Source organism: Megascapheus bottae, chromosome 2 (genome assembly GCF_031878675.1).
Source record: "Megascapheus bottae isolate mThoBot1 chromosome 2, mThoBot2.hap1, whole genome shotgun sequence".
NCBI classification, from domain to species: Eukaryota; Metazoa; Chordata; class Mammalia; order Rodentia; family Geomyidae; genus Megascapheus; species Megascapheus bottae.
The window spans coordinates 88,673,135-88,695,430 of NC_143510.1; the positions used below are offsets into that span (position 1 = coordinate 88,673,135).

Below are 22,296 nucleotides of genomic sequence, written 5' to 3' on the forward strand. Positions count from 1 at the left end.
TTCAAACAACTAAGCATAGCTCTTCCCTACAAGCCAGCCACACCACTCCGGTGGAGCTGCCCCGAACATCCCAAGCCAGGACACATTTCACTGCTGCACTATTCACAATAGCCACGTTATGCAAACAGCTCAACGCCCTACAACAGATGAGGGGATCCAAAAAATTTTGTGCGTGTATGCAATGGAATTTTACACAGCCCATAGAAAGAATGACATACCTAGAACAAATCGTGCTAATGAGGTAAGCCAAGCTCAGGAAGACCAATAGCTCATGTTTTTGCTCATGTGAAGATGCTAGATCTAAAGTACCCTGGGCCATGATACATCGTCTATAGACATTCACACAGTGAGGCTAAAGGAGGACATTCTTAGGGGAGGAACACGAGGTGCCTCTGATTGGATAAAATATTTGGCAAAACCAACCCCAGGAAATGGAAATAAGAGGTTTGTTCTTCGTTTTCTTGTCCTTTGTCATTCATTAATGTACCTGTGCTTGAGAGAGCAGGGGGAGACACAGCAGTGGAGGGACAAAGGGTTAACAAAGGAGCAGTGGTACTCACTAGGTGTACACTGAATATGAACTATACAACTTGTGGGTGGCAGATGAGAGGAAACTGTGAGAAATGTACTCATGACCTGACTTACGTAACTGTAACCCCTCCATAAATCACATGAATTGTTTTAAAGATACCTAAGCCGGGCACGGTAGCTCAAGCCTGTAATCTTAGCTACTCAGGAGGCTGAGACCTAAGGATCAAGGTTCAAAGCCAGCCTGGGCACAAAAGGATCTGAGACTTTTATTTCCAATTAATCTCTAGAAAATGGGAAGTGGGGCTTGGCTCAAGGGGCGGGTGGTAGCCTTGAGCTGAAGAGCTCAGGGACAGCGCCCAGGCTGAGTTCAAGCCCCATGATCCACAAAATAAATAAAAATAAAAAAGATGCTTAGAAGACTGGGGAGATCCACCAGGAGGAAACTGTAGCGGAATTATGGGCACCTGGGAGTACGGCTAGGGAGTGATAGGCAAAGACTTTGGATAAGTAGTCTTTGAACGTTCAGTGATGGCTCCTCAGCTTCTGCATGGAGGATGAGGCAGTCAGGCAGCTCTGGGCACTGCCAACCCTTTAGGGGCAAATGTGGACACGCACTCCAGTACTAAAATCTGAAAAAAAAAATATCAGGGATGAAGGTTCACATCAGAAAGACCCAGTGAGTGATACAGGGGGGTAAAGAGGAAAGAAACACAGCCCTCTTTGTTACAACTGTGGCTTCAAGACACAAGTGAATGTTTACCCCACTTCCATGCACTGGCCACCATCCACCATTGTGCTGGCATTTAGTGGGCAAGTTTTACTTGCTCACTGCTGCCTTTCCAGAAATGTAGCCCCCCCCCCCCACTTCCTATCTATCAGCTCCACATCTCAAGATGACCCTGATGGGCAAGGAGAGGTAATGACGACTTCCTCCAGACCCCGCCCTATCCTGGCCAGCTCGGAGCAGGGGTGGAGAATCCTGGGGACTTCAGGGCAATGACTCCACCCTCACCATTCATAAGCTCAAGTCCCTTGGGGTGTGCGGCATGCAGACAGATGGACACACAGACACAGACCCAGCTTGTAGCACATAGTACTGTTTATTGTGACACTGAGTGGAAACATCTGTAAACCAGCTTACGTGGTGGTGACAGCTGCAGCACACGCTAAGGCACTTTCTATATAAAAAGGGGGCAGGTGGGAGGTCCATTCACTCCTTTGTGACAGCAACTGCGACCTGAATTCAGCGTTCTTTAGGCATACAGCTTTTATATAGCTGAGGGTTTGTTGAGTTTGTTTCTGTTTTTTAAAAAAAACAAAAAAACCGCCTTCTTGCCAGGAGTAAGTCTAAATGCAGCATATACAAAACAGGAACAGAAGTCAATTCAGAACCAGTGTGCACCAGTGTAGACAACCATTCCTCTAACATGTTCCAAAGGAAAGGCAGTGAGAGAGACTCAGAAATACATCGTTTATTACAAGAGGGAAGAAAATAAAACAGTTCATCTTTCAAAAGCTATCGGTGCCCACGACAGGTTTTAAACTGCACTGAGACCAGCTGCAGATCAGACACCTGGGCCCTGTCCCGGAGGAGGCACAAGATCGGGTGGAGGGCCACCAGCCCTCGGATTCTCTGGCTGCTAGACTCGGGACAAGTCCCTTAACCATTAAATATATTTGGTCCCCAAGAGTGCTGGGAGCGGCCCTGCTGGCCTATCAGCGTGGCCTCTTGCTGTGGCAGGGCAGGCTGGCAAGTGGGAAGCATTGCACTTGAGACGCTCTAGAATGAGGCAGGGCAGCGGTGGTGCGCTGTGCCACACGGGAGAGGGAGCGCAATTCCTGCCTGCCCCCAGCCCTCTGTGCCCTGCACAGAGGTGGAGCCCTGGGCCTGCTCCTTCCTGACCACTCAGGGCCAGAGGCGTGAGGTCACCATGTGTGATTGCCAACAGCAGAGGAGGGAAGAAGAGGGAGGAGCTGATGGCAAAGGTGGGGGAAGGTGACAACTTCTGGGGGTTGGGGGGGTGGGCTATCAAAACTCCCTCACTCTGAAGAAAAATAGATTCATAGAAAACTCTTAACCCACCCCAGCGGCCGCCCTCCCTGCCCACCACCTGTGCGTTCAGACAGAGGGCTGAGACCTACTGGTCACTCTTTCCTCGGGCCTGGCCTGGACTCTTTGGTATCAGATTGTGGAGGGTGGGAGGGAAGCTGGGGGGCTGCGTAGGGAAGCCAATGCCCTGGACAAGGCCTAGGGGAGGTGGGGGTGCTGGGGAGTGGGGGGAGGCCAGGAAAGGGAGGTGGAGGCATCTGTCCGTGCGTCTTGGGCAACGGGAGGAGAATCGGCCTACTCAGCAGGCTTTGCATCAGCCCCATCTGCTTTGCCGTCCACCTCCTCATCCGAGCAGTCACCAGTGCCTTTCCTGGCCATCCGTCGAGGCACAACGAAGGGCAGGTCACCACGCCTGAGGGCAGAGGCAGAGTGTCAGTGGCCAGTGGAAGGATGGTAGCACCTCGAGAGTGCACGCACGCGCGCGCACGCACGCACGCACATGTACGCACACGTACACACACATCATAAGACTGTCTTTAGATAGAAACCAGGCACTTGTCTCTTGACAGGGACCAGTGATATGGGGGCACAGAAGCCCCTGTGGGCACACACAGCAACCCGCAGACCGTTTATATGTCTGCCACCTTAATGCAGAGCAGTAGGGTAAGACAGGGTCAGGAAAGCAGGTCTGACTGGAAACAGAGGACTGGGCGTGGCCTGCCTAGTACATGCAAGGAAAACTCTAGGTTCCATTCCCAGAATGTGAAACCAACCAGCCAGCCGGCCAACCTCGGTGAGCCTAAGAGGAAGGAACTGTTCACACGGGCGCAAACACAGCATCTCCCGACCACAAGGCAGAAAACAGACATGAAATACTGAAGTCTAGCCTTGCAGCTTTCGTGCTTAAAAAAAAAAAAAGAACTGGGGATGTGGTTTAGTGGTAAAGTGCATGTATAAAGCCCTGGGTTCAATGCCTCAGTACCACATAACCAAAAAGGAAAAAACAAAAACAAAACAAAACAAAACCCTTCTCATTTTGGGCCGGGAGCATGGTCTAGTGGTAGAGTTACTTGCCTAGCATGCACGAAGACCCAAGTTTAATTTCTCAATACCACATACATAGAAAAGGCCAAAAGTGGTACTATAGCTCAAGTGGTAGAGCTCCAGCTCTGAGAAAGCCCAAGGACAGTGCTCAGGCCCTGAGATCAACCCTAGGACCTGCCACCAAAAAAAAAAAAAAAAAAAAAAAATCCTTGACAGGAAAAAAGAAACAATGTGACTCTAAGGTAAAATCTCAGCTATAACCAAGCAATACTAATTTTTTTTGGTTGTTTTTGGTGTCAGTTCTAAGCTTGAACTCAGGGCCTGGGTGTTGTTTGTTGCTGAGCTTCTTTTGCTCAAGATTCTACTAGTTGAACCATAGCTCCATTTCAGCTTTTTTTGTTATTATTGTTGTTAGTTTAATGGAAATAATAGTCATATAGCCTTTCCTGCCTGGCTGGCTTCAAACTGCAATCCTCAGATCTCAGCCTCCTGAGTAGCTATAGCCTTGAACTTCTTATCCTCCTTCGTCTACCCCTGAAGTCCTGGGACTACAGGAGTGAACCACCGCACCCAGCTCACTTGATACTTTTGAATGTGGCCTGCACATGGGCCTAAGGTTCACTGGTGCATACAGTCACACTAGCACACACTCACAGGCATTTCCCAGGTATCTGACACGTGCGGGGATTCAGGCGAAGTGGCTCTGGCAACATCTAGTTCAAGAATCCCCACTACACAATGACTGCTTCATAAATTGGCTGGGAATAAATGGCCAAGTTTCCAGTATATTCCCAAGATCCCAGAGGCAAAAGGCCCATGAAGAGACCAGATGGGTCTGTGATGGATACCTTCTTATTCTGTCACCTCACACCACTGCACCTTGTGAAAACAGGACCAAGTACGTAAGGAGTGAGGTGGAGCTCCGAAAGCTGCTGCTCAGAACAAGCGGCTCTGGAAGGGACAAAGAGGCAGGGGCTGGGGCTCACCTCAGCTTGTTCTTCAAGGAGCTGACCTCACGGTTCATGGCATCGGCAGTCTCTGTAGCATCCTCCAGCTCACGCTGCAGCTTCCGGCGAGAGGCATTGGCCCTCTGGGCCTCCTCCTCTGCCTCCTCCAGCTGCCGCTTGAGCTGCTTCAGCCGGGTGGAAGCCTTGTCAGCCTGTGGGGACACGTGGCCAATGGCCCTGGTTAGGGGCCCTGGGCGTGTGGCCCACCCAGTCACAGAGCTCTGCCTGGGCACAAACCTGGTCCTTGTACTGCTCGGCGTTCCTCCGCTCATCATCCACCTGCAGCAACACGTCCTTTAGCCTCTTCTCCGCGCGGCGCACCTGCTTGGAGGCGGCCTGGCGCTCCCTGTGTGGGATGGGCATGGGCTCAGCAGGGGCCTTTTCCACCAGACCCAAGGAGGAGAGTAAATACCACTCCTGGGTCCTGAACCCCACTGGCATCTACTCCCAAGGGGTCTTGGCTAAGGTTCCTGTCTTTCCTGGCCACCTACTAGGTGCTTGGTCTCAGGAGACATCCTCACAAGAGTACACAAGTTGCCTGGAAGTAGACACTGAGGCTTGGAGCACAACGTGACCTCCACTAGCTCGAAAGAGGCGTCAGTCTTGCTGAGCCCACAGACAGCGGCCCAGGGGCCAGACCCCACACCTCCTCTACTTCAGCCCTTAAGGACAGATAGCAAAGGAGCCTTCATATATGGACTGTGGGAGAAAAGGAAGAGAACCCCACAAAATGGTTGCCTTTGGGACCTGGGGAGCCAGAGCTGGCTCCAAGTCAACCTGTGATTATTCCCAGGAGCAGACACCAGTCACGTGCACCAGCTTGAGGTGGAGTGGGGGTGCACACATACTTGGTCTCATTGTCCAGCTGCTCTTCCAGCTGTGCGATCTTGGCCTCGAGGGCAGTGATGGACGCCTTGTACTTGGACTTAACAGTGCTCTCCATTTCTTGCAGCTTGACTTTGAGCTCCTTGTTCTGGCGCTCCAGCTGCTGCCTTGCGTTCTCATTCTTTTGGGCGTGGCTACGCTCCAGGTTCAGGTCTGTGTTGATCTGGTCGATCTGCAGGAAAGGAGATCAGAGGAGATGGCCAGTGAACCCAAGGATGGCGGCTCTGGGATCCCACCAGCCCTGAGGTTCAAGATCTCCGCTCTTCCGGGAGGAGAGGCTAAGCATGAACGGAATCCAGACAATTCCTGATACCCAGAAGAGAAACCACAGGCAGAGCCAGGTACCAGGACATTTCCTAGGAACAGTCTGGGACTCATCCAGCACTCTGCAGCTGCCAGCTTCCTCCTCACAGGGAGCCCCAGGAGAACGGGTGGCACGTAGCCCTGGACCCACCTGAAGGTTGGCCTTCTTCAGACGGTCGTTGAGCAGCTCTGTGTTGCCCTGCTCCTCCTCTAGCTCCTCCTCCAGCTGCGCGATGCGGGCCTCTAGTCGCCGTTTCTCCTCTACTGCCAAGGCTCTGTGGAGGGCGAGGGAAGTGAGGGCCCGTGGGGTGGCATGGGGGAGACCCTCCCGGGCTCCTTCTCAATCCTCCCTTGGCTCACCCTTTGCCACTGCTGTTGGCAATCTCATCAGCCAGCTCATCCCGCTCCTGCTGGGCCTGGCGCTTCGCACGCTCTGCAGCTGCCAGTTCCTACCACAAAGACCAGAGTGTGACTTTCCAGGGACACCGAGACCTCCATTCCCAGCACTCAACAACCTCCCAGAGCTCCTGGCAGCCTCCTCTCCTTCCTCTCATGCAGGGCAGACTCCTCTCCTCAAGGACCTAGCTTAACACCATGTATTCACAAAACTCCTATGTGTAAGTGCTGGGAATCAAGTCAGGTGCCCAAGACAGAAATAAAGAGTGAGGTCTAACACAGATGTGAGGATCGCACACGTGACAACGGACAGTGAGATCACCCCAGGCTGAGGCAGAAGAATGGAGCAGAGACTGGCTATAAAAATGAGCAATGTGGGGCTGGGAGCATGGCCTAGTGATAGTGCTCTCCTAGCATGCACAAAACCCTGGGCTCAAATCCTCGGCACCACATACACAGGAAAAAGTCAGAAGTGGTGCTGTGGCTTACATGGCAAAACACTAGCCTTAAGCAAAATGTGTCCAAGGACAGTGCCCAGGCCTTGAGTTCAAGCCCCAGGACTGGCAACAAGAAAAAAAGAGCAATGTGGAATCAGTATCTACACACTGCAGGACGCCCTCTGGACATGATGCACTCATGTGTGACCAACACAGCAGCCAAGGGGACACTGAAGTCCCTCTTGCCAGGTATAAGCCACAGCAGGAGGTGGTGATCAACACCAAGCCTTCGATTATACAAAAGAGCACGGTACGAGAGTGTTCTGTACAAGAATGCATTGTGCAAAAGTACAGGACCATATGGACAGCATTTCACTTAGGAGACAAGACCTAGTTGAAGGCTATGGGTCCTTAAGAGCTATATCTTGTCTCTAGCCTCTCCTCTTTCCCTCCCCTTCAGCCCCCCCCACACAGACACACAGACACACACCACCACCACCACCACCACCACCACACCAGGAAACTTGGCTCCAGTAAGAAAGCCTTCTGTAAAACAAGCACTACACCAAGCTCAGTGCTATCGTTTGCTGTCTGTTTCCAGTCCTCCCTTCCCCCTCCCTGCTGCCTGGCTGGAAGGTGAAGGTGATGGCCTGTCCGAGGCTGCCCCCTGCAGGCCAGAAGGCAGAGACCTCACATGTCCCCTTGTGTGGCCCACCTCCTGCAGCTGGATCATCTCAGCCTCCATGCTCTTGAGTTTCTTCTCATTCTCCTTGGCCTGCGCCAGGATCTCCTCTCGAGAAGCCCGGGTGTCCTCAAGCTCCCTCATGCAGTCCTTCATCTGGGCCTGGGAGGGGAGGAGAGATTGATATGGCCCCCTCCATCTACCTGCTCATTCCTACATTCCTTAGAGGGACCATGTTCAACTAACCAAGTAACTGTAAGAGGGCAGGAGAAAACAGCCCTGCACCCCACATCAACTTTACACGCCTTCGTGTGAAGCCTACGTGCTGGGATGCACAAGGCCTGCTGCTTCTCACAGCGGTGGCCGCCGCATACTAACTGAGCTGCACTCCAGTCTTACATCCTGTAACGTTCTGCTGAATTGAGTCTGGGGCCCCCAAGTTTGTCCAGTTACAAGTTGGAAATGTGTTTCCACTGTCATTCTGCTCTGGGATTCCCCAGCCGCACGAGTGTGGTCCTGGCGCGCAGTCAGATCGGCAGTGACAGGGTCTGTGTCCCAGCCTCACCCACAATGGATTTTAAATGTATTCTTTCAGTTGTCACACCAGGCATGATGGACCACGAAGAGTTGCCTTGCGCTCTAATTATTGGTGAGGTACACTGGCCTGCCTCCCAGAAGAACCAGGTCCGAGCATCTTCCTGCACCACACCGGGTGAGCACCCAGGTTCTACAAGAAGTCTGACTGACTGACCTCCCCTGACCCTTCTGCGGGTCAGGGTACTTTTTTGCCTAATGTATTCCTGTCACTGATTTCACTGCCAGTTTTGCTTTTGGACTACCTTCCGTTTGTGAGATGAGGTTTGTGAGAGGTGACTTTGGCTCAGGCAGGAAAGGCCACAATTCCTGGCCTTCGCAGCCTCTCCAGGGTCTACCCAAGGGCTGAGTCTCAGCACTGAGGTCTAACTGGCCCAGCCACACCTCACCTGCAGCTTCCGCAGCTGTTTGATGGCTTCTTCCCGGTTCTTGTTGGCCGTGTCAATGTGAGCCTCTAGATCCTTCAGGTCCATCTCCAGCTTCTTCCGAGCGGCCACTGCCATGGAGCGCTGCTTCCTCTCATCCTCCAGCTCTGCCTCCATCTCCCGCACCTGGGCCATAGCAGGAGCTCACTTCAGCCACGAGCCCAGCCAGGCTGGTCCTGAGGGGCCATGAGGCCTCCAAGGCCACTGAGGGTTACTAACTGTCAAAACTCAGCATGAGGGCTGGCTGGGCGGCTCAGTGCCTAGCATGCATGAAGCCCTGGGTTCAAGTCCTCAGCACCACATACGAAGAAAAAGCCGGAGGAGGTGCTGTGACCTAAGTGACAGCACACTAGCCTTGAACACAGAGGGATTGAGGGACAGTGCCCAGGCTCAGAGTTCAAGCCTCAGGACCAGCAAAACAAAAACAACCTCAAAACCCAGCCTAAGTCACGGGGCCCTGAGAAAAGACTGGGAGGCAAGGGCACAGAAGGGAATCGAGGAATCTAAACCACCCAGGTGGAGCAAGGAAAGAGGCCTGCTAGCAACTGAAGGGGGCAGGAGGGCTGTGCGAGGGAGCAGGATGGGGCATAGGACACGCACCTGTCTGACCAGCTGCTTCTTCTTTTCCTCGCTCTGCTCATCCCGGCCCTGCAGATCCCGTTCAAACTGGGCCTTCATGGCCTGCAGGTTCACTTCCAGCCGCAGCTTGGCGTCCTCAGTGGCCTGCAGCTCGTCCTCCAGTTCCTCGAGCTGGGTCTTCATCTCCTCCACCTGCTGCTCCAGGGCCCTCTTGGATTTCTCCAGCTCATGGACCTGCACCCAAGAGCAGGAGTCAGCAGGCACCTGAGGCTCTGGACCATGATACCCATGCCTGGGTCTTCTCAAGGCAGGGCCACAGGCCCAGCACTCACGCTCTTGCCCACGTCATCCTTGGAGCTCATGAGATCCTCCATCTCTGTGCGGAACTGCTTGTTGAGCCGCTCCAGTTCTGCCTTCTGCTCCATGGCCTCCTCCAGCGCCCGAGCCAAAGACAGCGCCTTAGTCTCCTTTTCTCGGGCCTCTGCCTCCGCCCGGTCACGCTCCTCTGCATACTTGGCAGAGATGGTCTTCTCTTCGGCCAGGAGCTGGGAAAGAGGAGGGTACCATGAGGTGAAGGCTGAGGGCCACCGTGGGCACCAAGATAAGCAGTTCCAAGGCTGCACCGTCCAGCAGTGTAGCCTCCTGGCCAGCCAGGGGCAGGGACTGCTTTTCCATCATGCTTTAGCCTCAGCTCAGTTTTTAATCACTGACTGATAGCAATCCTTTATGTTATACAATGTCCTTTTGAAAACATAGGAAACAAGCATACGGAAACACTCAGAACCTGGAAACGCATTGGTTCTCCAGGACAATTGACAGCTAACCCTTCGTACATATCTGGCTGCTTAGGAGTCTGAACCGCATGTGTAGCCCTCCTCCAAGGATGGATTCTACCACTATGGTCAGTGATCTGCATGGACCATGCTGGTTCTAACGGCTCCTACCTACTTCCTACTTGCTTTGCCCCACTCCTCACTACTCTATGGGCTGGGAACCTTTTTCATGAAGGGTTAGAGAGTATGTTGCTTGGTGCTTGCAGATCATACAGTCTTTAGCAACCACTCAGGGAGGCCACTACAGCACTGAGTGACTACATTCACATGCCAGACACATGCAGTGAACAAGCGTGACTGAACTCAACAAAACGTTATCTTGGGCCAGGAGTTTGGTCTACTGATAGAGTGCTTGCCTGGCATGCACAAAGACCTGGGTTCAATTACTCAATACGACATACATAGAAAAGCTCGAAGTGGTATTTATGGCTGAAGTGGTAGAGCTCTAGCCTGGAGAAAGCCCAAGGACAGTGCTCAGGCCCTGATTCGGGGGGGGGGGGTAGACTTTATCTACAAAAGGTGCTATGCAGGATTTAGCAGTCACTGGCTGATCACTGAATTTCTTAGTGTCCTGCATTATTCTGTCTGGCCCCAGGGTCTGCATCTTCTTAACTGTCTCAGACTTAGAAAGAGGGACAGGGCTGAATGCACACAAAACTATAGAAGCCTTAAGCCAGGTGAGGTTATGCCTGTAATCCTAGCTACTCAGGAGGCTGAGATCTAAGGGTCAAGGTTCAAAGCCAGCCCAGGCACAAAAGGACCTGAGACTCTTATCTCTAATTAACTTCTAGAAAATGGGAAGTGGGGCTTGGGTCAAGGGTAGGGCAATAGCCTTGAAATGAATAGCTCAGGGACAGCTCCCAGGCCGAGTTCAAGCCCCATGAGCCACCAAAAAAAAAAAAAAACTATAGAAGCCACTTCTACACCTATCACATGACATGGTTGCTTTTTCCTGGAGCACCTCACCAGCTGGGGATGGAGGGCCAAACACCCCCTCCCCCCCAAAGCTTCCCTCTAGGATTTGCTGGTTTCACTGCAGCCTCTGTCATAGGCTGGGGTGCTGGGAGGAGAGAGGTGAGGGGGCCAAGCTGATACACCAACCTGATCAAACTTCTTCTGCTTCTTCTCCAGGTTAGACACGCTCTGCCGCTGGTGGTCCAAGTCCACGAGCAGGTCGTCCAGCTCCTGCTGCAGACGTGTCTTGGTCTTCTCCAGTTTGTCGTAGGCAGCCACCTTCTCCTCATGCCGCTGGCTCAGCCCTTCCAGGTCCTTCTGAAGCTTCCGCTTAGCTTCCTCTGCCGTTTCCAGGCACCCTACACCATCTTCCATCTTCTTCTTCATGTCAGTCACCTAAGCACAAATGGGGAGTAAGGACAGACTGTGCAATGGAAATGGGGGCTGGCTTGCCACGCATGATGGGGGGCTAGGGGGCTAACTCAGTCACAGACAGATCACACACACACACACACTCACACACACACTCACACACACCCCAGGTGTACATATTGCTTCCCTCTTCCATGAGAACAAGAAAATGTTATTGAGCTGGGCATAGTGGCTCGCACCTGTAATCCTAGCTACTCAGGAGGCTGAGATCTGAGGCTCACAGTTCAAAGCCAGCCGGGGCACTAAAAAGTCCATGAGACTCTTATCTTCAATTAATCACCAGAAAACCAGAAATCGGGCTCACGGGCAGGGCGGTAGCCTTGAGCTGAAGAGCTCAGCGACAATGCCCAGGCCAAGGGGTAGGGCGATAGCCTTGCGCTAAAGAGCTAAGGGACAACACCCAGGCCCATAGGTCAAGTCCCATGCCCCCCCTTCCCCCTACCCAAAAAATGTTTCTGTGCAGAGTCTTACCTGAGCATGGAGGGTGGCAATCTGCTTCTCTAGGTTGTGCTTGGCTTCCTCCTCCTCCTCCAGCTGCTCCTTGAAGGAGTTCTTCTCATCCTCCATCTGCTTCAGCTTGGTGCTCAGGCTCAGCTTCTGCCGAGTCTCCTCCTGCAGCAGCTCCTACTCCAGACAAGGACTCAGTGCAAGGCTCAGGACAGCAGTGTCAGATCTTAGAGCCCGGGTCCCTGGCTCAGGGAACATCAAGTGTGGACCCGGTGAGAGCTAAGAGGATCTTGGAAGATGCAGGTGTGTGGCGGATAAAGGAATGTGCTATGTGACGGAGGCCTAGATGCCTGTCAGCTAACACCTAGTGGGCACAGGGCTCTCCCGGGAAGAGCCAACTTCCCCATCCTTACCTGAGTATCCTGCAGCTGGGACTCCAGTGCGGAGAAGTCTTTAGTGAGCTTGCTGGACTTGCTGTCAGACTGGTTGAGGAGACCGGTCACATTGTCCAGCTCAACCTGCATGGGGAAGGAAGAGGCAAGGCTCATGGGTACAGCCATACTGCTGTCATAGACTGGTCCCGAGTCACAAGCCAAACCATAAGGGCTTGGCTGAAGAACCAGCATGGGGAGAGGGTGTGGGGTAGCCGGGCCATGAATCCGTTTGTGGTGAGACCCCATGTCCAGGACAGGACTCCAGCAGAAGCCTCACCTGCAGCTTGGTGACCTTGTCGGCCAGCTCTGTGCGCACACGCTCTCCCTCGTTGAACTTGACCTGCAGCTCCTGCAGCTGGGCCTCCACTTTCTTGCGCTTGTGCTCGGAGTCACCTTTGCCCTGCAGCAGGGCCTTCACTTCATTGGCCAGCTCCCCCCGCTCGCTCTCCAGGCTCTGCTTTGCTTTCTCAAGGGTGGCTTTCACCTGGGGGAGGCAGCAAGGAGGGTAAGTAGGCATCCAGACCCCAGCAGGCACATGGTCCCTCCCTCAATGGAAAAGCCACGCTCCCAGCTCCAGAAACCACTGCCTTACAGCAAAAAACGACCATTCAGTTCAGCCCTGAGGGAAGAGAAAAAAATCTTCCTGTCTTCTGAAATAATCCAGCCCAACCACTCTCCCTGGATGGAAGGAACATTCCACTATAATCATGTGCTCAGTTTAGCACTATTGAAACACAAGAGCCATTCTGAGCAGCACGGGAGTTTTGACCTGCTCTGTTTCACCCCTCCTAAGCAACCTGGTGCTCTCGGGATGTCGCCGTATCGATGTGGAGCCCTCCAGGCTCAGCCTTCCGAGTAGCTGGGGTTACAAACGTGAGCCACCCCGCCTGACCTCAAGAGCAATTCTAAAGTTATTTTTAAAATATCAAAGTGGAACCTACAAAATAAATACAATAGTCCTCAACCAAATTCTGAGCACCTCATGAGCTCAGCAAGTTCCAGAGTAAGCTGGACCCCGGAGGAGCACAAACAAAGCCACTCTGGGTGACAGTAACACTAAGGAACAGGCAGGACTCTAAACACCTCATGGGTGAAGGGCAAAAGGAGACAAATGGACAGGGTATGATTCTAAACATGCTTTACAGGTGCTATGTGCAAGAACCCTTGAGGGCTCCAAGAGACCACCAATAGTGGCAGTGAGCCTGAGGCAGCAGACAGAAGCTGTCCTGTGAAGATACTGCCAAGCTACACTGTCTGGCCAGGAGATGAGCTGAAGAAACAGCACTGCATTTCCAGTAAGATACCAGCTGACCAAGTGCTATGAGTGTTCAAGAGAGAAGCCACCTAGTCAGAAAAGGGACGGCTAAGGCCCTCTGACAGTTCTGGGTCACTCAGTTCCTGGAAGCTTTCTGTTCTGGCAGATGGGTGAGCAGACAACAGTATTTCAGCAACCAGGACTTATTAAGGCCTTCTTATCTAAGTGTTTTACAAGTAATCTCAACTCAAGTTCACATCATCAGATGAGTCGATCTATCATTTTTCTTTACAGAAAAATTTGTGCAGGTTGTTCTAGCTACAAGCTGGAGTGCTATTTCACAGGCCTAGGTTAGAGGCAGCAAGGCCCAGAGTGGTGGTCAGTCACTGCCCCTGGGTAGAAGCAGCCTCTACCCACCCCACACTGGGGAACTTACCCGCTTTGTCTGCTCCAGCTGATCGGCCAGCTCCTCCACGGCCTGCGAGTGCTTCTGCCGCATCTCCTGTATCTGGGCCTCATGGGTCTTCGCCTCCTCCTCCAGGGTCTTCTTCAGGATGTTCACTTCCTGCTCGCGTTTGGACCTAGGCAGAGAAATGCCTTCAGGATGGACCCGGAGCGATGCTAGCCCTGGGCTCTGTGCTGACCACTGAGAAGCCTGGCAAGGGCACAGACAGCTTCTCTACCACTGTCTCCCTGCTGGTGCTACAGTCCGAGAGGGCTTCTGTGCCCTTGCAGCCTGACAGCCCTCCCTGTGTCTCATCCTAACATAGTGCGGGGTTCTTCAGCAGGAGAAACTGCTGAGAAGCCATGTGTTTGACCCTGTCTAGGGTTCCCTACCACACATCCTCTCCCCTTCCTCAGTGACTTAGCCCCGTGGCACACCTCAGCTCCTGCTGGGCAGCTGTGGAGTCCAGAGTGTCTTCCAGCTCAGTTTTCAGGGCCTCCAGCTCTTCTCCAAGATCCCGTTTCAGTTTCTCAGCCTTATTCCTAGAAGCTCGCTCAGATTCCAGATCTTCTTGGAGTTCAGAAATCTGGGATTCTAGTTCCCGAATCTTTTTTAGGGCAACATTCTTCTGGGCAGCTTCTTCTTCCACTCTGCCAAAGAGATCATCAACATCAATATGAGGATATTTTCACCTTTAAGCAAGAGAGTGTGCAGAGGAAGTTTAGGGAGGTGAAGCCAAAGCTGCATCTGGTAGTCATAATCACTTAGGATCTGTTTCAGAACAATCGACATTTCAAAGATTTTCAAGGAAGTACCACACTAGAAGAGAAATTTTTTTTTGGCCAGGCGTGGGCTTGAGCTCAGGGCCTGAGCACTGTCCTTGGACTTTCTCAAGGCTAGAGCTCTACCACTTGAGCCTCAGCACCATTTCCGGCTTTTTTCTATGTTTGTGGTGCCGAGGAATTGAACCCGGGTCTTCGTGCATGCTAGGCAAGCACTCTACCACTAGGCCAAACTCCCGGCCCTAGAAGAGAAAATTTAAGAGCAAATGCCACACTTGAAAATTTAAGAGCAAACACCACTTTAAGAATTGCAAAGCAGCAATTACTTCATTTTCCAAACAGATTCATACCTTCACATGTTACTTTAAATGTTTAACCAAGTGCCAGTGGCTATGTCTATAATCCTAGCTACTGAGGAAGTTGGTAGCTATAAGAAAAGTGCATAAAGTCTATCTCCAAAATAACCTTGTTTTTTAAAGTAAGGCTAGAGGGATAATTAAGTAAAGAGTGCCAGACTCAAAAGAGTGAGACACTGAGTTCAAACTGCAGTAAGGAAAAAAAATGATGAAATATAAATGTAAAGGCTCAGTGGGGGGTAGGAGGGGGAAGAGGGAAACAAGATGTTATAGTCCACGAAGACTGTATTAAGGGGCTCAGGGTTAATCATGAGGTGTAACAAATGGACCGCTCCAGGGGAAGCTAAGGGGCCAAATCCTATGCCTTCCAGGTGGTGGTAAATCCAAATATGCTATTCTTAACAGGTCTAGTTTTAAAAATAAGTTTTACAAAGTAGGATTGGGTGAGGAAAAGAGTGACATTGTCCAAAAAGAAACATATTCTTTACCTGACTTATTTAACTATATAACACGTTCTACATCACTTTTATAGTAACAATAGAAAGAAGTATTATGCTCATAATGAATACATTTTTAAAAGGAAAGGAAAAGGAGATGGAAACTGGGGTTGGTGACGCCCTACTTCACACTGTGTTAACAGACAAGAAGTGGGGTGGGGCTGTCATAAGCAGCAAGCATGCTCATGGCTTGCTGGTACACTGAGAGCTACATGCACTGGCACTGGGCAGTGGCCAGGGTCTTACCTGGCCAGAGCAGCCTGCAGCTCCTCCTCCTTCTTGGCCAGCTGCATCTTGAGCTCGGCAATCTGTGCCTGGAGCTCGGCAATCTGATCACTGAGGTCCGTGGAATCTCCCTCCAGCTTGCGACGGGTCTTCTCCAGCTCCTGCCGCTGCTTCTCCTCTCTGCGGAGGCGCTCTGCCAGGGAGAGGTGGGAGAAATCACAGAGCTGTCAGTGGCTGAGGACTTCATGCTTACTGTCTGTCACTTACATTGAGTACCAAGCATTCACAAAACACCCCAAAGGTTTAAAGGGTTCCAGTCACAACACTGTGCCCAGTGTGAGGAGCAGAGAGGAGGACAGGGACACAAGTCAGAGCTTTGGCACAGGAAGCCAGGACTTCTATATCTCTAACGGCCATGCCCCATCCTGCCAGGGAATGTCTTCAAGTTTGTTTCTCATTCCCCTGTTTCCATTCACAGCTCTACCACGTTCTTCATGAATCTAAACTTATACAACAGAACAACCTTGTATGAAGTCTGTGATTTCATGAGGACAGATCAGGGTTCAATGTCTGGCTTCACAATTCCATGAGGTCATGGAATGTCACTCAACCCTCTTCATATGAAAAGGTGAACAGACAACCTGCTTAGTTAGGCTGTGCTGTGGCTCTTATGAGCCAACAACTTAAAGCAAGTAGAATGAGGTCCAGACCTTCAAAAGTGAGCTTTCTCTCCCTAGACCTGCTCTTGAGGCTGGGACCTCTGCTTTCATCGGTGTCACTGAAGACGTTCCTTATACCTGGATGTAGATGCATTGTGCTGAGCTACCTGTTCTGTAACTGTACGTCTTTGGGTTGTGCTGATCATGCCCTCAATGGGTACCTGTGCCTGTGACTCTCAACGCACACACCCACAGGGTCCAAGAGAACGTCCAGATCAAGGCAGGCAGGGGCCCGCTGCACTAGACACTGGCTGGTTCTTATGCTCACACAGCCTGACTCCTGTAAATGAGGAGGAGCAGGCAGAGCTAGGCACGACACCACACTGTAAGTCCTCCTAGCACCCAACAGCAGCTGACACTATGTCGCCAGGCCTGAGCCGAAGCTTCCATAGCAGTCTGGGCTTCACAGCATATAGACACACACTAGCACACCATGATTCTTCATGGGCAAGGAAAACTAAGGTCCAGAGACTAAACACCAAGTGGGAGATGACCCAGCTAGTAGATGACAGAGCTGGTCAGCTCAGGGGTCACCTGGAACTGCCTTGGGCAGTCTCAACAGCTTCCATCACAGTGGTGGCTGACAACAGAGGAAGCAAAGCTCCACACTAAACACTCCTTTTGTAGGGCCTGTTCAGCCCACAGCCATGGAAGCCCGCAGCCTGTGGCAACAGACACTGGCCGCTCAAGCCTGGCAGCTGGGGCTCCTGAGGCAGTGGCCCCGGCTGCCCTGAAAGCCCAGATGCCTCGGGGCTGAGGGTGGACAGGCTTGCTCCTCGGGGCAAGCCTCACCTTCCAGGTCAGTGATCATTGCCTCGTGCTTGTTCTTCAGCTTGGCTAGGCTCTTGGATTTTTCCTCCTCTTCCATGAGGTTTGAAGTGAATTCAGCTATTCTGTCCTCCAGCAGTTTCTTCTCCTAAGAGGGAGAGGGGCGGGGGCAGGTGAGAGGTCAGGGTCAGCTGAGCTCCTCCTAAGCATGACGTGCCAGGTATTTGGAATTGGGAGACAAAATCAGCGGCCTTAGCCACTGCATCACGTTCATTAGTATTTACTAGATCAAAGGATAACTTCAAACGTCTATTAGCCGCCAGGGGCGGTGGCTACTCAGGAGGCTGAAATCTGAGGGTAGCAGTTCAAAGCCAACCCGGGGAACTAAAGTTCATGAGACTCTTATCTACAATTAGCCACTAGAACACCAGAAGTGGCACTGTGGCTCAAGGGGTAGGGCAGTAGCCTTGAGCTAAAGGGCTCAGGGACAGTGCCCAGGCCCAGAGTTCAAACCCCAGGACTGACCAAAAAAAAAAAACAAAAGTTTATTAGCTCTCCAACACTAGCTGGATAAGCTTCCCTAGGGACTAAAACTGTGGGTGTCCAGGCCCCTCTTAACCCTACATGACCCCTTTAGGTTCAAGCATGAAAGTTTCCGGGTTGCAATAGTAGAGAACAATTGGCTCTCCCCATTAAGAGGAAGCCAGGCTGCGAACATGGCTTAGTGATAGAGTGTGCTTTTGTGGTATGCATGAAGCACCAGATGTGATTTCTCAGTACCACATACAGAAAGAAGTCCAAGAGTGCTTGGTTCAAGAGTACTAGCCTTGAGCAAAAGAAGCTCAGAGACAGTACCCAGGCCCTGAGTTCAAGCTCCATGACTGGAGAGGGGGAGGGAAGGAGAGAGGGGAGGGAAGAAGAGGGAAGGGGAGGGGAAGGGGAGGGAGGGAGGGAGAGAGGGAGGGAGGGAGGAAGAGAAGAGAAGAGAAGAGAAGAGAAGAGAAGAGAAGAGAAGAGAAGAGAAGAGAAGAGAAGAGAAGCCAAGCCATAAAAGACTTATGCTACCATGCTTCTCTGGGACCCAATCGGTGCCAGAGCTGCCTCTTCACTGCTTTGTGTAGCTATCCATAAGTTGATAGGCAAGTGTCTTGTCACATCCCCCTACTTTGTTCACTGACACTTAGAGGGACATTCACAGAAGACACAATCAGCCCCTCAGGGATGGCTGGAGAGTAGTGCCCTGCACCTCAACACTGAGCCACAGTGCCCTATTGCCCAAGATCCAACTCTTAGCTTCAATAAGGGGAAACTGGTAAGCCTTTCTCTAGGTCCCTCACTCATGAGGAAATCCCCTTACACAGGGCCCTGGCAGCTGGAGGTCAGGAGGGATGCCACAGGACAAACAGCTCCTGCAGAGCCCCAGTGTGCAAGGGGGACAGACAGCTGGCAATGGGTCATCACGCCCTGCCTCCCCACCTTGGCCAGTTTACAGTTCTGGTCCTCCATGATGATCTGGTCCTCCTCCAGCTTCTTCAGCTTGGCCTCAGTGGTCACCTTCTCTAGCTGTAGCTTCTGCCGGGCGCTCTCCTCCTCCTCCAGCTGCTCCTCGAGTTCCTACAGAGGTGGAGAGACCGTGAGAAGGGCACACTTCACAATGACCAGCACCGCTGTATTCATGGGGCCCATATGTGAATGGGAATTGTGAAGCAAACACACCATGACAGGGATTCCCAAGCTAGCTCTACATCAGTGGCACAGGTAGGGGGCAGAGCCAAGGGGCCCCATGCCTTGGGCTGGTGGAGCAAGGACCCAGCAGAGGAAGTCCACAGGTTTCAATGCTCCACTGAGCAGCACTCGTGAGACATGAGGGGCTTGTGTTGTGAGAAAACCTCTGCAGGCCTGCCAAGTGGACAGAGTGTAAGGATGGGTTCTGCATGCCCCTGATTTGTCCATGTTGCCGCTTCCCTCAAGGACTCCAAGCTCTGCCAAGGTGGCCCTCGGCATCAGCTCTAGCCCTCCCCACAGGAGGTACCTGGATGTTCTGCTGCATCTTCTTCTTCTCTGTCTGCAGGTGCTGGCAGCGCTCCTCCTCCTCCTCCACTCTGGCCTCCAGGTCATGGCAGATCTCCTCCAGCTCCTGCTTCTTGGCAGTCAGGCGGGCTCGGAGCTCCTCAGCCTCGGCACACAGCTCAGTTTCTGCCTGCAGCTGTTCCTGCAACTGCAGCTTCTCCGCCATGAGCTGTAACGAATGCACAGAGAACTTAAGTTCTCTGAGACAGTTCACATCCAAAATGTCAAAAAGGCTAGGTGTTAAAGGCTTGGTTGGTTCCAACAGATGGCATTCCTAGGAAGTGGACTCTGTTCTACCAGCACTACACATCATGACCTTCTGCCTTGCCACGGGCCCAGGAACAATGGAGCCAACTGACCATGGAATAACCTGAAACTATAGGCCACAATAAAATCCTTCCTCCTGTTAAGCTGTTCATCTCAGCTATTTTGTTATAGTAATGGAAAGCAGATGTGTAGACTGCTCAAGCAGAGCCTGGATGGAGCGCTCAGGCTCATAGCTGGCAAGGAATGCATGAACAAGAAAGAGTATCTTCCTAGCTGGGTGCTGGTGGCTCACGCCTGTAATCCTAGCTACTCAGGAGGCTGAGATCGGAGGATCCCGGTTCAAAGCCAGAACAGGCACAAAAGTCCGTGAGACTCATCTCCAATTAACCACCAGGAAAAAAAAAATGGAGGTGGTACTGTGGCTCAAGTGGTAGAGCGAGAGCCTTGAGCTAAAGAGCTCAGGGACCGTGTCCAGGCCCAGAGTTCAAGCTCCACAATTGACCAAAAAAAAAAAATAAATAAATAAGGAAGTAGCTTCCATGAGAGTGCCTAAGCTCCCAGGCAGCCATGGGTAAGTATGTCCTTAGTCCTTGCCATTGCCCAAGACCCCTAGGAAGGGGCTAAGAGTGACATGGGGAGCTGGGCTTGAAAGCTTCCAGCTGGCAGAGTGGCCTCCCTACTGCCCAAGCCAGCATCACAGAGAACCGCTGCCTGCTGCCTGCTGCTAGCCAGCAGATGGCAGCCTTAGGAACAGCCGCTGCCACTGGCTTACACTCACCTGAGACTGCAATGTCTCCATCTCTGTGAGCCTGTTCTCTGCAGCCACCTGCTTTTCTCGCACCTTCACCAGCTCTTCCTCTTTCGCCATCATCTCCTCCTCTTGCCGGCTCACCTGTAGCAGGGGCTTGACCTGGGGGTGGGTGGGACGGGGGAGGAGGAGGAAGAGGAGGAAGAGTAGTAGTCAAGCTCAGCTGGAAGATACCTACCCCTGCCAACCATTACAAAGCTGCTCTCATCTCTGGGACCAAAAAAAAAAATGCACAGGGAAAACAACTCGACAGGCTGGGGGAGGAGGCCTAACAAGGCATGACTCCGGAGTAAGGTACACACAAGAGAGCTCACTCGGCACTGTCGATAGTAGAAAGATTTAGGAATGGTGCCGAGGCCCATTGCTGGACAAGTACCCAGATGATTATGGTATGTCCTCTAGGGAAGAGCACATGGCCTTCTAAAAACTAAATGGAGAGTGCAAACTATGTGACTGTTTATACAAGTTGAAGAATTCATATGGTTTATTATACAGAGCTAAGATTTACTGGGAGTGAGAAAAAGAGGACAGAATAAATATCACCAAATCTACTATATTATTGGAGTGAAGGGATTATGGGAGAATTTTTTCTTCTCCATGTTTTTACTTGTTAATGTCTTATAATTACCATAAACCATCTATCATAAATAAAAACGACCTACGCAGCTCTAAAAGCAGGTGGGTGGGAGGTGGGAGGGCCAGCTTGTTGTGAGTGGAGTTGGACTGGGAAGACAGCGCTTCCGGCACCGTGCGCCACTATGTAGGGATCCTTCCATGTGGGAAGCGGCCCTGAGCTGACCCAGCAAAGGCCGCTCACAGCAGACAAATGCCTTGGCTAAGACACCCCCGACTCTACAGGACAGGACTTTCTAGCTCAGGGGAGCAGGAGCTGTATCTCACACAATGGGCAGTGAGCCCCCCACAAAGCCCACCGGTGGCCCACCTCGGTGCAGCCCCGGAACCCACCTTTGTGAAGAGCCTCCACCATTGCCAGTTGCGCAGCTTGAGGTAGGCGGCACAGTTCCTCTGCAGAACCTTCATGGCTGTCAGCTGCTGCTGCCGTTTAGCGAAAGCCCTGTGGGGGAGGGACACGGTCACAACCTGACAGCCCTGACCACAGATCATTGCTCAGTACAGTGGATGACAGGGGCCTGATCTCCACTAAGCTGCTCACAGGGTGAAGGACTCATATGAACCAACACTGACTCTACTCAGTGCAGGCTATCATGCTATGATCCTTGACATTTAACGCACCCATGCCCAGGAGACTCTGACTTCCACTATCTAGCCTGCAGTGTCCATATCTGAGCTGTTGTTGAGAAGAGGATGCTGTACAAAGGCAGGTTGTAAGACACTAGCTGTGAGGCTTCGGATGAATTTATCCTACCACAATGAACTATTCTCCCCTACTCAGGGCTGGGACCACACTGGGCCAATTCCTGGAGTAGAGATCCAGGACATAGACCTGTGTGCAGTTGCCATGCCTGCTGTGGGGAGGCTGGGCTTCCTTAAGAGCTACTGAGGACCCAGAGGAACCTCCTCCCCAAAGGCTCCTTGGAGAGTAGTGCTGTCCCCACAGGGTGAAAGAGGAGCACAGAAACTTTGGGTACAGCAAATCCAGGCAGTCACCACTTCCCTTCCGTTCCTCTTATATTACTGGGACAGGAAAAGCCCATGGCCCTTGACCACTGCTGGCTAGGTGCTGCTGAACAGAATGACGGCGGGGGGCGGGGGGGAGAGTTTGGGGGAAATACACACTTCCTGGCCAGGTAGCCTCTGCAGCAGGCCTGGAAGCCTATGATGACATCAGTGATCTTCAGGTCCCGCTCCTCCTCCAAGTGGGCCAGCACACCAGCCCGGAAGAACACTTTGCTCTGGCCGATGCGGTACAGGTTGCTGTCAAGCTCCAAGGCTTTGATCTGCGTGAGAGGAAAGCAGGTGGCTGACTCTGTGTCACTGTGAGTCCCAGGAAGAAACCCCTGAGAATAGACTCAGGAATCCTTGAAAGAGCAGGGCCTAGGAATGTTGAGTCGAGAGGCAGGTTCCAGCACAAGAAAGAGTGACAAGCCCG

General features: G+C 52.2%; 1 protein-coding gene across 1 annotated transcript in view; it reads right to left on the minus strand.

Annotated features, from left to right (window-relative positions):
* Nucleotides 1-1,612: 1,612 nt before the first annotated feature.
* Myh9 (myosin heavy chain 9) overlaps nt 1,613-22,296 on the minus strand; it is a 90,330-nt gene continuing 69,646 nt past the window's right edge. Inside the window, exons 19-41 of the mRNA XM_090328630.1 lie at nt 21,984-22,144; nt 21,192-21,300; nt 20,196-20,327; nt 19,113-19,319; nt 18,557-18,694; nt 17,105-17,228; nt 15,615-15,786; nt 14,171-14,383; nt 13,725-13,869; nt 12,311-12,517; nt 12,013-12,117; nt 11,624-11,776; nt 10,868-11,116; nt 9,266-9,478; nt 8,955-9,167; nt 8,319-8,480; nt 7,369-7,497; nt 6,181-6,269; nt 5,972-6,095; nt 5,481-5,689; nt 4,870-4,978; nt 4,612-4,784; nt 1,613-2,993 (exon numbers count right to left, since the gene is read on the minus strand). Coding sequence (XP_090184756.1) covers nt 2,876-2,993; nt 4,612-4,784; nt 4,870-4,978; nt 5,481-5,689; nt 5,972-6,095; nt 6,181-6,269; nt 7,369-7,497; nt 8,319-8,480; nt 8,955-9,167; nt 9,266-9,478; nt 10,868-11,116; nt 11,624-11,776; nt 12,013-12,117; nt 12,311-12,517; nt 13,725-13,869; nt 14,171-14,383; nt 15,615-15,786; nt 17,105-17,228; nt 18,557-18,694; nt 19,113-19,319; nt 20,196-20,327; nt 21,192-21,300; nt 21,984-22,144 — 3,654 coding nt within the window. The 3' untranslated portion in view covers nt 1,613-2,875. The remainder of the gene's footprint in view (nt 2,994-4,611; nt 4,785-4,869; nt 4,979-5,480; nt 5,690-5,971; nt 6,096-6,180; nt 6,270-7,368; nt 7,498-8,318; nt 8,481-8,954; nt 9,168-9,265; nt 9,479-10,867; nt 11,117-11,623; nt 11,777-12,012; nt 12,118-12,310; nt 12,518-13,724; nt 13,870-14,170; nt 14,384-15,614; nt 15,787-17,104; nt 17,229-18,556; nt 18,695-19,112; nt 19,320-20,195; nt 20,328-21,191; nt 21,301-21,983; nt 22,145-22,296) is intronic.